Source organism: Zeugodacus cucurbitae, chromosome 5, assembly GCF_028554725.1.
Source record: "Zeugodacus cucurbitae isolate PBARC_wt_2022May chromosome 5, idZeuCucr1.2, whole genome shotgun sequence".
Lineage (NCBI taxonomy): Eukaryota > Metazoa > Arthropoda > Insecta > Diptera > Tephritidae > Zeugodacus > Zeugodacus cucurbitae.
Window position 1 is genome coordinate 49,802,303 of NC_071670.1, and position 14,263 is coordinate 49,816,565.

General features: G+C 35.3%; 2 protein-coding genes across 3 annotated transcripts in view; one reads left to right on the plus strand and one right to left on the minus strand.

Annotated features, from left to right (window-relative positions):
- The first annotated feature begins 4,187 nt into the window (after positions 1 to 4,187).
- LOC105212247 (proteasome activator complex subunit 3) lies at positions 4,188 to 5,735 on the plus strand. The gene is made up of 3 exons (XM_011184114.3): positions 4,188 to 4,352; positions 4,416 to 4,782; positions 4,850 to 5,735. Exons 1-3 carry the CDS (start codon positions 4,329 to 4,331, stop codon positions 5,215 to 5,217), a joined length of 759 nt encoding a protein of 252 aa, XP_011182416.1. The 5' UTR covers positions 4,188 to 4,328; the 3' UTR covers positions 5,218 to 5,735.
- A 1,837-nt stretch (positions 5,736 to 7,572) lies between these two features.
- The window catches only part of LOC105212263 (integrin alpha-PS1), a 169,146-nt gene continuing 162,455 nt past the window's right edge, over positions 7,573 to 14,263 (minus strand). For both annotated transcript variants that reach the window (XM_054232357.1, XM_054232358.1), the window contains exons 6-11: positions 13,875 to 14,086; positions 10,903 to 12,081; positions 10,687 to 10,829; positions 10,271 to 10,615; positions 9,467 to 10,171; positions 7,573 to 9,399 (exon numbers count right to left, since the gene is read on the minus strand). In XM_054232357.1, the coding sequence (XP_054088332.1) occupies positions 9,160 to 9,399; positions 9,467 to 10,171; positions 10,271 to 10,615; positions 10,687 to 10,829; positions 10,903 to 12,081; positions 13,875 to 14,086 (2,824 nt within the window). In that variant the 3' untranslated portion in view covers positions 7,573 to 9,159. The remainder of the gene's footprint in view (positions 9,400 to 9,466; positions 10,172 to 10,270; positions 10,616 to 10,686; positions 10,830 to 10,902; positions 12,082 to 13,874; positions 14,087 to 14,263) is intronic.

The following is a 14,263-nucleotide window of genomic DNA, read 5'->3' on the forward strand; positions in this document are numbered from 1 at the left end:
CACACTAAGAGCAATTATATGATTCTCAGGTACCAGCTCAGGGTCTCATTAGGGGAAGAGAGAGTTAGAGAATTTCCAATATAAGTTCTATATACAGTCGACTCTCGTTAATTCAAACCTGCGATAATTCGAACCTCTCTATAATTCAAAGTTATCACGAGTTCCCTACTAAATCTCTTTATATTTCGAACTAAATCAATACATTTTCATACACTTGGTAATTCGAACGAAAAAATCATTGCTATTTAACAAAACGACGCGATAATTCGAACTCATCAACGTCCAACACTCGACAATTCAAAGTTGCAGAGAGAAGAGGCGGAAAGATTGTAAGTACATTTTGCGACAAGTTCAAACTTGTATCAAGATACAGGAGCCTTTGTTTTTGTTATGATTAGTTTGACTATTTGACGAACACACTTCTCACGAATTGATTTGTTTAGTTATTCAGTTACCGTTACTCTTTCGTTGGTATGCAGATTAAAAGTTAGCGTTAGTTATGATCCCTAGAAAGTATATGTAAATGTTTGACGATTGCTGAAAAGAAAAAGTTTATCGAAAAAGTAGAAGAAGGTGAGAAGAAGAGTGATGTCGCAAAAGAATTTTTAGCAATAGAACCATTAGTTGACATCAGCGGGGTGAGTTTTTCTGATTTTGTTCAAGTGGATGAAAATGTTGCTGTCTTAGGTTCACTAACCGATGGCGAAATTTTATCTGCGACAGATACGTAAAGTAATGATGAAGATGAGGACGATACATCGGAACCTTAGGCACAGGTGTCAGTTAAGGAAGCAAGATCCTCATTTGATACCTTACAAAACTTCTGTCTACCAAACGAAAGTGATGAAAAAGCATTTCAGGCACTTTTTCTCTTAAAAAAAGTTATTGAGCAGTGTGCAGCAGAATTGTGCTTTAAAGCTAACCAGTATAACTAAGTTCTTTCGAAAGATTAATTAATTCACATTACGAATACATGTACATATGTACACGAATGCGCTTCTTAATTCTTGTCATTTTCATATTAATAAATAAAAATTAACCAACACTTAGTAATTCGAAGTTTTATTTATTTTCTCTCATAAATTTCGAACCATTTGATATTTCAAACACTCGATAATTCGTAATATTTCAAGAGTCCCTCGAGTTTCGAATTAACGAGAGTCGACTGTATATATCTTTATTAAAAAAATGCTTCGTAGTCTGTTTCTTACAGAAATTCGTAAAGAACCTATTACATTTCATAAATTACGTAAAATGTAAAAACAATTTAGGTTCTTGATATAACGGGTTTTATATTTATTTCTTAAGGGGTTAGCTGGGTTTCAGATGTTCAAAAAATATATTTTTACTCTTTTTTTTACAATCAACGTTATAATTTAGCATATCTGAAAAACCAATTGGAATAAATAAAGTCCGAAAACTCAGCGGTTCAACCAAAATAAAATTAAAAACTTCGTAAAAAAACTAAAATTTGACAGAATTTGTTAAAAAACAATTTGGTTGAATTTTCGTTCGAAAAAATTAGTTATAATAAAAAAATATTTATTTTATTTTAAAGATGTGTGAAAACTTGACCGACTTAAAAAAATTAATTTTGCGAAAAACACGTATAAAGTTTTAAATGAAAACTGACGTGGCCTGATGGGCGGAACTTCCTATAACTTATAAATTTTACTAGGACCGATTTGAGAGGTTATGATTTGAAGGAGAATATTATGAACATATTTTACTATTTAAAAAACAAAAAAAAATATTTTTTGAAGTTTTTGAAACCCACCTAACCCTTTAATTTAAAAGATTTTTATGTGAAATCAATACTAAATTAAAAATATTTAAATCATATAAATAATTTCAAAGTGTCGTTCACTTACTAAAACCGTTAAAGTTGGCTGACACCAATATCGCAATACCAACCTACGTTCGATATGAGAAGAAAAAAATATAGTAAGTAGAAAATATAAAATAGTGAAAAAAATAAAAAAAAAGTTTATAACTGCCAATTAACACAAAACAGAAATTTGAGATTAACCACGCATTGTTTTTCGAGTATTTTCATGAGTTAATTGTTTTTTTTTTTATAAAAGAACTAGTCATTTTAAATTCAGATTAAATAAAATAAATTACATAAAATATTAATATTTTTACCACAAGAAAATTTTTGCAATGATTATTTAAATACGAATCATAAAGTTAAAAAATAATTGCATTAAATGTCACAAACAGAGGGAGCAACAAAGTTAGCAAGAACATAAACCAATAGCAAAGGCACTATCTAAATAATTATTGATTTAGCAAATATATAAACTCTTAGTAATGACACTATTAAAACAACAAGTAACAAGAATTGTGGAGGTTCTTACAAACTGTATAAAACAACCAGTCTTATTGGATTGTATTCAATGGTATGCACTGAAATTTACTACCATTTGCAATATCCACCATTTATAACTTATAACCTTTTACATTACAAAACTATACAAAATACTGAATCCCTTGAATTTACCTGCAACGTTGACGTTGACGGCCATCCTCTGCATTTCCCAGTCTCTAATGTTCTCTAATTAGTATATGCCAGTTGCCGGAACTGCGTAGTACCAATGTCTAAAGTCTTCCGTTGCCGGCAGCACACATTAATATGTGCACAAAGTTCTTACGAAACCGCGAATGTAAAACATGCTAATGGTTTTTGCTGCACACTACACTATTTATCATTTGCATTTAATCAAACCATTACATTACGAAAACGCTCACGATGTGTTACAATAAATACGTACGTAGTTAGGCTCATCTAGTTGTCCATTTCTTAGCAACCCATAACACTTTAAACCCCGAACACCCGAACGCGACGAATTTCATATACCCGACATAACCGACGACACGAACTTTACATTTTAACGATTTTGAATACATTTCACCGATTCTGAACACGTTTTTTCACGAAATAAATGTTCTTATATTTTAAAAGAGTACTTTTTGCTATGAAAATTAGACGCCGTGAAAATGGTGGTAGTTAAATGACAGTCACTACAAGAACAAATCACATTTACTACTATTGAAATTGCTCTCGCTAAGTGTCGTCTAATTCATAGCAGTCTCGCGCACCGAAAAGTATATTTGAAACGAAAATAATAGTTCTGTAGAAAAAGAAAAACAGATAATTTATTAAGAAATACATAAATGAATAAGAAACCATACCTTTTAATAAATAATTAATCGTTTCAAACGCTGGAAATACATCCGTTTAAAGCCACAGAATACACATTTGGTTTAGCACATTCACAAACCCATCAAAAAGCAAATATAAAAGCAACCCACAACTAAAATTCAAGGGTTCCTGTACGCACTCTGCAAGAGAATGTAGACAGCCGGTGTCTTATTAGACTGCATTGGAAACTTTTCCACTTAAATTTACAGTCATTTGCTATAAGCACAATATTGAACACAATTTGATTCTTAAACTGATAAATTGTATGACAAATAGCTAAATTTACATATAAACTAACTTCACTGAACTTATCTACTTTGTGCTTTGTAGTAGATACTGTCTAATTGGATTATACAAGTCACCGGAACTGCCCCCAAACACTGGCATCCGTTGCCGGCAGAATACAAGTGCCTCTGCTGTAATTTCTAACTTCACTGCTAGCGCACAGCGTATATATGTATCAATAGTACGACTATTTTAAAACTCCGCTTTATTTTCACGTAACGCAACGAATTTCATATTCCCGATATAACCGACGCCGCGAACTTCACATTTTAACTATTTTCAACAATTTTGACTGTTTTTAAACACATTATTTAACGAAACAAAAGTTCTTATATTTTAAAAGAGTACTTTGCGCGATGAAGATTAGACGCCGTGAAAATAGCGGTAGTTAAATGACAACCACTCCAGCAACAAATGAAACAAGCGCATATTGGAGTAATTCCCTGTAGATGTCGCTTAACAGTCAGTGGTTGTGCGCAACGTAATGAAATATTCGAAACAAAATATAATTATATGGAATTAAATACAAACTTCATAAAAAACATGTAATTGTATAATAAGCTAAAAGCGTATTGTAAATTTTTATTTGGAAGTTGATTTTTCAAAGAAAAAACTGTTGAAAATTTGTCGTTTTTAGCAAAATATTTTTGCAAGCATATGAAATATTTGCTGCACCCATAGCACCCTGTTGCGTGCTGCATCACCATTCTGCACTTCAAAAGTTTACAAGCAAATCTGCTGCCTTTCAACTGACAATTCTAAAACTAATTGCAGAAACTTCCACGAGGACCATTCAAACTAATAATTTAGCAAGTAAATAGTTAAAAAACAGCACAAAATGCCAGCTGACACTACAACCAAGGTGAGACTGTGTGTTACCTACATTAAATGTATTTATTAACCATATACTTTCACGTTTTTACAGCAAGTTCAGGATTACAAAGATTCGCTAATCAAGAAAGCGGAGCATCTTATTATACAGGGCTTTCCAGAAAAAATTGTTGAATTGAATGAGCTCCTCGCAACGCCTATGTTTAGTGACCGCAACTTCAATGAAGTGCATCAAGACCTTAACATTCCAACGCCAGATCCCATTTTGGTGAACAATCATGCCGAGTCAGCCGATGACGGTGGTGACGCCGACCAGCCGGCGGCAAAACGACCACGCGTCGATCACTTTGTGCCTGGCACCAAAGTAATGTGCTTGCCTACAGGTTCGGTACCATGCAATGCGCCACTCTGCGAGATGATTAAAATCGTAAAACCGATTATACGTAAACTTGTGGAAGATTGTAAGTAATGTCACAGCGCAATGTAACCAAATGTTTTACTGACTCATTGGTGTTTGTTTATTTGCAGCAAATTTGTTAAAAATGTGGATTTCGTTTTTAATACCTAAAATCGAGGATGGCAACAATTTCGGTGTATCTGTGCAGGAAGATACACTCGCTGAAATACAAGCTGTTGAATCGGAAGCAGCGGCATTTTTCGACCAAATTTCACGTTATTTCTTATCGCGCGCCAAAGTAGTTTCGAAAGTCGCCAAATACCCACACATCGAGGATTATCGACGTGCAGTGGTGGAGTTGGATGAGAAGGAATACCTAAGCTTGTGGTTGGTTGTATGTGAAGTGCGAAATCGTTATTCATCTTTACATGATATCGTTATCAAAAATTTGGAAAAACTGAAGAAACCACGTTCATCAAATGCCGATAGCTTATATTAAAAAATAAACAACAAAAAAAAACAAAACAACAACACGTATTCGTATTAAAAGTAAACACATAAAAGAAAAAAAATTAAGCATGGAGGCATGCGTCATAGTGAAATCGTTAAGTGCAGAATTGAAGTGGTGTCATAGTGCTGCATTTAATAAGATTTGACTTTATACAACAGCAAAATTTTGGGTGCAATCGCGTTAATTGCAAGGCATGCATGCGCAATGACATTGCTTCAGTTATCTGGTGAAACGTAACAACAACAAACCGCTCTCAAACACTTTATAATCAAATGCTTGAATTTAGTCATGTAAAAATGTGAATTTGCGACGTTAAAATATTGGTTAGTTCCACATATTTTGATTGTAATGGTTAATTTCTTATTTCTCTCAATCCAAACATTTTTTGCATTACTCAAGGTATATAAATATGTATGCATAAAACTTACGTAAGAAAAAAACAAAACAAAACACGAGTAAATAAAAAAAAGCCGAATTTTACAAAATTGGTATTGTTATTCAGAAAATGGTTGCTTGATTTTCTTTTTTTGTTAAAGTTGTAATTATTTTGAGGTTCTTTCTCATGAAAATGTTGAATGGCAGGGGCTAGCTCGGTTGATTTTGAATTTGTTGTTGTTTTGTATTTCACAATTGTGCGTAAATTTATAGTGAATTTCACGATATTGGCGCTATGTACATATGTATGTATGTTTGTGTCACAGGTAGTTGTGAGTAGTGTAGAGTACTGTCTCTCTTTCAGCATTAGTTTGTAGGAGAGGAAGAGAAGTTGTAGAGTTAAATCTACATTTTATGTTGTCTTCACAACAACAACATACTATATTTATGTTACAACAGCTATTTTTAACTTTGATGTAGTATATGAAATGCAGATTCAGAAAGAAATGTTTGCAAAAAAAGTTTTATGTAGGGGAAGGGAAGGGAAAATCTTAAAAAATGAAAACTTCTTTGGTTATTTATTTTTTACACAGAACTAAATTTCATAATGCAATTTCAATGTAAATTACTCATGCTGTGTTACAACAACCCCAACAACTATTATATTGTGTCATCAGAAGAACTACATTTCATATAACTTTGAGGTTAAGAACGATTATTGGTTGGAAACGGCTTAAAACTCTTCGAAACCTGCATTTGGGGCTGAGATTTGACTAAACATCGAGAAAAAAGTGTGAGGATTGCAAGAGTATGATTCATTTTTAGAAAATCTAACAGTTTGTATACAGAATTGGCACGTATAAACAATTATATATTGCGACGTAATTATTAATTAAGTGTTTTAACAATTTGTAAGGGACATAAAGTATTAAAAAAGATATAAAAAATGTAAATCATAAAAAATTAATAAATTCAAATTCTCCAAAAAAAATCGCGCCCGCCCAAGTAAGTAAAAAACACATTTCATTAAATATTTACAAATTTATATATATATATATTTAGACAAATATATTTCACAACTTTTGTCACCTCAATTGCAAATTACATGAACCTTACCAAATTATATAATTATACATAATATAATATATATATAATTACATAATAGTAGCTAGTATAAAATAAATTATAAATAACTTAAGACATAACGGCTTAAAATTACATACATAATTATTGAACGTTATAAAAAGAAAAAAATATCTGCACGCACACTTTCTAGCAGTGTTTCTCTAATATACATGCACACTTATACATAATTATATATATTTAGAAGTACTCAGTTGTAGTGGATTTGTTTTTTTTATTTATTTATATACACACACATCATTTGTTTCCCGGCTTTGATATTACGACAAAAAGAAGTTCGAGCTCGTTTACCTAAATATGCACTTAGAATATTTTTTTTTTTAATATAGGCTACTGAATAGAATTTAATGCTAGAAAGAAAAGTGTTTAAAATTTACAAATTCCACACATTCCACACAGGTATTTACAATTATTTGGAATTGTGTTATTTTTATTATTTTTTTTTATAATTTTTTTATTGGATTTAATTTTTATTTTTTTATAATGGATTTAATTTTATTTATTTTACTTTTTCAATTAAAGGTTATACTATATATGATTGCATGCCATTTACTTTAAGTTTATTCATATTTTAGGCTAAGTGTGCAGGCTTAATGTAAAACTTTTGTTTAATATTTATAATTTTAATAAGTAAATATAGACCGGGCTGTGAAGCCTAGTTAGCTGCGCAATAATTTATTCAGTTGCTGTTGCAATACTGTGAAAAAAAGCGTCCAGAAAAGTATTTTATTTTATTTGAAAAAAAGTAGTATCTATGAAAAACAAATATATAATTATAAAAAATATAATTATAAAATTTTTTTTTTTGTTTAATTTAGAATTATCTTAGTCGTTTTATTTTTAACAGTATTGCAAAAAAATATTGGTTTCCGGTTGTGTGCTCTTAAATAATTACATCTTTAGAAACTTATTTATAAAAAAAGTTACAAAAATAAATAAAAATGTATACTAAAAACGGTTAAAATTTCACAGCCACACGAAAAAAAAAATTATTCTGACCTGAAGGTCTTACTATGTGTAACTTATGTTTTTGGGGTCACTGAATCCATTTAACCCCATCAGATCACTTATTTGACATAACCCCAAAAACCAATATGGTGGACAGCGTTTCTAAATTTCATCGGATTTGCTTGAAACTCGCTACTCGGGTCTTTCCGGGATCACAGATAACGATTCCAGTGTCGGTTTTTCGTTATTTAAAATGTCGGACGCTTCTTTGAAAAATTCATTGGATTGAAATGGGTTGAACAATTGCGGTGCTTCCCGTAACTTTTCGAAAATTCAAAATGGCGGATCAAATATGGCGTAAATTTTTTTTTAATTCATCAGTTTCGCTTGGAACTCGTTATTTGGGGGTTTTCGGGATCACGGATTATGAACCCGGTGTCGGTTTTTCAATATTCAAAATGGCGCATCCCCGTTATTCGGAGTCACGAATTATGAATAGGGATCCAATATGGCGGATTTTTTTTTTTAATTCGTTGGACTAAGATTTATTGACAAATTCGGGGGCTTTCGCATTACTTTTCGGTAACGCAAAATGGCGAATCAAATATGGCGGGCACATTTTAAAAATAAATTAATTTGTTACATAAGGTACACAGAGTAAGACCCGCAGGTCAGAACGAATGTTTTTTTTGTGTGACTGTGTAATTAATGGCGTTGCGGTTTTCTCAAAAGTAATTTTATTGCTAATACATTTAAAATAAATTTTTTTTTATTTTTTATTTTTTATTTATTTATTTTTTTGAACTTGCTTGTCTAGCAATTGTGCTAGTGAACTTTACGCAACTCTTAAATTTTAAATCCTACACAAGTAAGGCCTTTTCAAAACCTAATACTAAATTTAAACAATATGCCGTGCATTAAATGCAAATTTTAACGCCATTTGCTGCTACACAAATCATCAAGAACAGCGAAAGCAGCAAATAGCTACACTTACTATATTCCGTATTTTGTAAAAACGCTCTACATTGAACCGCTAACTTATTTATTTATTTTATACATATGTATGCCTAAATTAAGTAAAATGGCACAGACATTTACCACCCTAGAAAAATGTGTATTTTATATAATATATTGTATAAGACGACGCATAACGCTTTGTCAACCCCTAACACAAACACTAGCACATCACCCCCTACACTACCAATGTGTGCCCCAATCGATGACCGCCACATCCGTTTGGCCATTACCACTCCAAGAATGCTTATAGCTGGCACTACCATAACCAACCGGGTTATAGTTATTGTTATTATTGTTGCTGTAGCAAGCATTGTTGTTATTGTTAGCGGTTTCGGTGCTGAAGATCACTGCGGGTTCAACGCGGTGCTGCTTCAGTGTTAGACAGCATGTTTGTTGTACTTTAGGAGGCGCACGCTGCGCGATATCCCACCCGACTGTCCCCTCTTGTTAGAAGCCACGACCATTACTCGTTGCGTCATTCAAGAATGGCTTCTCTTCGCTCTTCACCAGATTGCCGCTTAGCGTGGGATCCGGACGTCGACGCTTGAAGAAACCGATATGCCAGAGCACGAGTACGACCACAGCCAGCACGATCAGACCACAAATGATGGCCACAATGTACACCCAAATGGATGTCGGCTGCTCGCGCTCGCGATCCAACAGTTCGGGATAAGCGCGTGTGTCCAGCTGTAAGAAAATGTGAGAGTTTAATAAACTGTACGCTGGTTGCAATGCAATGTGTGGGTTTACTTACCACAATATCTTTTTCCGTATGTTCCACGGAATATTCGAGCGGTATTTTGACATGCGCTCTCGATGAGATACGCACCAGATCGGCGCGTGGGTACTCGGAAACGAGCGTTGAGTTCCACAGACGCGCACGTATATGCACGTACGCCTCGGTGAGCGGTTCAATATTGTAGATTTCACATTGGATTTTCACACAAGACGCCGTCGCCAGCTCACAATCCAACTCGACTATGTCACGTTTACGACTTGTGTGTTCGCCACCGATGTCCATGAAGCGTTCGGGTCGTATGATACGTTCGAATGTGTTGCGGCGCACACGATTTAAATACCGTCCTTCTTCGTCGTCATCGTCCTCGTCGTGTAGACCCGGACGTTCTGTGGGCTTTTGCTTTTTGTAGACACTCTTCTCACTATATGTGCTGTAACGGTTAAAGTATTGAGTTTTATTGAGCGGACGCATCATATAGGGTGCCGGTGCCATTTGCAATGTGCTTAATAACTCGTTTGGTTTCGTTTTCGATGTGAGTTTGAGCGGATTTATATGTTCGGGTGCCACGAAACATTCGCTGAGTTCGGCATTCTCCACAATAGGCATGGCCTCGAGGTAGAGCAACCATTTGTCTTTTTTACTCTTCTCACTGGTCAGCTGATGTGGCCAGTAGATGGTGAGTACGGCCTTAGGCGCCTTCCAGGGACCTTCGTTGTAGATCTGTTTAATTGAATTGAATTAAGTAATTTTTTTAAATTAAATCCGAATGTTTAATTGCACCAAATTTCTTAAATTGTTTTAATTATATTTATGCCGTACCGTGTATGTGTGCATCACCGGCGATCCGACATCCTCCATTTGCATAACCTTGCTGTCCTTCTTCACTTCGCCACTGTAGAAGCTCTGTTCGGGTTTTTCCAAGCCATAAAGACTTAATCCAGCGCGTTTCACCACACGCACTTCCAACTCTTTATCGGGTTTCTCCTCGCCAATATGTCGCGACGTCGTATTGACGAAGACGTGAAAACTGAGCTTGCGCTCGTTATTCTCCAAACCGCTGGGATCGAAACGCAGTGAGATGTAAAGCGCCGTGTTGCGCTTCATCGGGTTACCAAGACTACATGCAACCACGGTGTCGTTGAAACGATTGCAAGTTACAGAGTTCTTTAGAAAAAAATTATAAAAAAAATTAAATATTTCCCCATTGAAATTCAGTGAAATTTCCACGGACTCACCGTACGTGAGGCGGCAATGTATGAGACACTCTTTTGATGCACCACAAACAACTGTGTCTCATATGCTGAATCCGCCTTGTTCAAAACGTTCACATTGACGCGCGTCTCATTCTTCTCGCCCAATATCAAAGCGTAATTGTCATCTGTAAATAAGTGAAGTGTTGCAAAAAAAAATTCTCCTAAAATTGTCTTCGGTTTTATCAACAATGTACTCACTTTCCATTTTCAAATCCAATTCCGCGTTCAATATGAGATTACTCTCACAAATATCATCATCACCGCAATCCTTTTGGAATGTACCTTCGAACTCGGCGAAAGCCTGCGTTTGATCCAAGATTGGATTCAATAGTTCCAAACCGGAACGTGGTAAAGTTGGTTCCACAATCGTATAATTCAAACGGAACTTGATGGGACTCTGTATATCTTTGGTATTCTCTTTGATATAGCCCGTTACTTGCTGACAAGTCTGTTTTCCATTGGTACGCACGGTAACTTCACGTTTCACCACATTGCTGCGCTTATTTTCGCGTTCGAAAAATACACGCGAGAATTTCTTATTCCCCCCAAAGGTTTCCGCTTCGACTGTGTACAATAGACGCAAATCCTTATTTGCCGATGACGGTTCATAGAGTTCAATGGAACAGCAAGCTTCGAAGGTGAAACAGGTGAGGTTCGTTGACGCATCGTGTAAGCAACCTGGTTTCGCCGGATCAATATTCCGCAATTCATTGCTGCGCGCTGTCGTCTGTATATTGATGATGGGTCGTGAGAGTAGCATAACCACAGCCGAAGAGTTGTAGGCGCCGACAGCTATATCCGGATATGAGTTACCGTCCAAATCGGTGCCACCACTTATCGAACTGCCGAATGTATGCAACGGATGTGGCAATAAGCCGAGATCTGAAGCTTGTATTCTTTGCGCCGGCTTACTAACCAAACCGGTAAGGGAACCCAAATATATATACACCACACCATCACCTTCGTATGGTGCACCCACCGCCAAGTCTTCACATCTATCCTTGTTGATATCACCAATGTTGGCGAGCGCCAGACCAAAGTGACTTTCCATAGTGCCGGTCAGTTTTAGTGTCGCTTTCTCTGGCAGCATGTCTTTACCGTTTTGGTAGATATACACTGCGCCACCTTCGGACTTATTAAAATAGAATGGTGCGGCAATGATGAGATCCGGTTTCTGATCGCCATTAATATCGGCGGTGGTGAGTTCGTAACCGAAGCTCGAGCCGAATTGTTCACCCTCGAGTATCATTTGCACCGGTATGGGATTGGTATTAGCTTTGTTAAAGATCACCACTTGTCCGTGTCCATTGGAACGTGGCGCACCAGCGGCGTAAGACATACGATCGCCAAAGTAACGTCCACCAGTGACAGCCATGCCTGTAGTAAATAGTTTTTGATTTTTGTAATATAAAGATGAAAGATGTTATTTAGTCTTGATCCGTAGTTTAATTTTCCAGTTATGGAATTATTGCTAATTTCTTATATTAAATTTTGAAAATTCACACTGAGAAACTCCTTTTAATCGCACCGATCGTTCGCAACAACTTGCAATGTTGTCCAGTTGATCGAATGTCATTCATCCTACATTCGGAAGCTGACATTGGTAGCTTTGAATATAATATACGATAGTTTGACTGGGCTTAAGTAATACGGTTTGAAATCCGATTAACGTATTTAACGGTATCGTTATTAAACGAAAAAGCGAACTTCGAAAAGTTTTGCTTTCCGTAAAATTTCCTGAATTTTGTTTCATCGCAATAATGTGTAACAAATCAGCAATTGATCTTCATGACCTCCAGTGTGGATCATTATCCATGTTCTTCTGGATTCTTCAAATACAATTTCTTCAATATTTTATTTCACAGAATTACTTTGACTTTTCCGACATTTTTAGGCATCGGCCCAATTATTAATGAGCCTTAACAAAACTTAGCTCAAAGACACTTGGAACTAGTATAAGAACCACAGAAGCTTTTCGAAGTGATTGCGCCAGATTGGGAAAATAGCCCAGCTATGATATTTTATCATATTCGATTGACCACTTTTTTGCTCACTATGCTGGAGATCATTACACTGATCTTTTCAAAAAAAAAAAAAAATTATTGTGAAAGCCACAGTTAAAGTTATCCAATTGCATTCGGTATAAGAGAATGTTATTAATTTGGTATAACTTTCTTCTAATGGATTATACTAGTTTATGTCATTTATGCCAATTGTTTGTTCGAAACACCACTCTTCAAGTTTCGGCTAGTCGAATACAATTATTATTTATATTGACAAGTCACGAAGTTAGACGCCTATTTGTCTCTTTCAGTATCTGAGTTAGCAAAGGTTGACACTGACAGAGTTATTGTTGAACGATTTGAATTGAATCCAATAATATCAGCTATGATTCGAACAACAATGTATTCGAAAATATTATCAGGAAAAGTTGTCTTCGAAAATATAACTGTTTCACATATCTTATTTAAAAATAATAGTGTTCACAGGATATTTAAATAATAATTGGTAAGACAAGGCAAGTAGATACATAGCTACTTGTTTCTTTTTTTTCGAAGGATATGTATTTAGCAATCTCCTAGTTTCATCAAAATAGAAGTCACTTCCGATGTTCGTTCGGTCATCTGTCGCGACCGAGACTTGAATTCACAACCGTGGAATGGTTACGAACCGAACATATGGTTGCAGCGTTCGGAAACAACTTTTTGTTTTTCCAAGATAATAAACATTCAAGGTTGACTTTTAAATTCAGATCATTCAAGGATTGGCCGAATTTCTTTCTATCTGTGCTCTTGGGATTCACACACAATTGGAGGGTTCTGAGGGTTTTAGAACGCCTCCAATGACAGATTGAAATAAATATATACCTTTGAGTTTAAAAATTATCCTGAGAGCATTTATTACTAAGGGGCTGATGTTAATAGAAACAAAGTCAATATTTTCAGCTTGCTTCAAGGCACTAACCACCGAGTGATAGTCACGTACTCGGATGCTTCAGCCAGGTGGGTAAATTTAGGTTATATGTATATAGGACTCTTTGGAATTGTATTAAGCTTATTAAATAATAAGCCAGCGGCGTGGTACGCTTTTATAAAAGCTCAGGTCTCAACAGTGTTTCCTTTCTAATTTTCGCCAATTACTTAATATTACAAATTTTGGTTTTGACTTACCCAAATAACTGTACTTGTCCACCGGTGATGTATTTTCCAAATGATCGCCATAGTACATGGTCTTATCGCGCTCCAAATATTCACCACCAATTTCCGTAACGAAAACAGTGCCACGCCATGTAAAGGGTCCTGGGGAGCCCAGCACCATAGTGTTGTCATCCAGCAGTGCGCCTGAAGTGCCCACCTGACAAAAGCCGTAGTCTTCGTGTTCTCTGAGAGGAAGGAGAAATAAAGAAATTTACAGTTAGAAATAAAAGAAGAAGAAATAAAATAATAAAATAAGAAATAAAGCAGAAAAAAGACTGCAATTGGTAAACGTGAGTCAGGTCATGGGGTGAATTCGGGAGGTGAACATTGTGTTGAGTAAATTAATTCATTACAAGCACTCA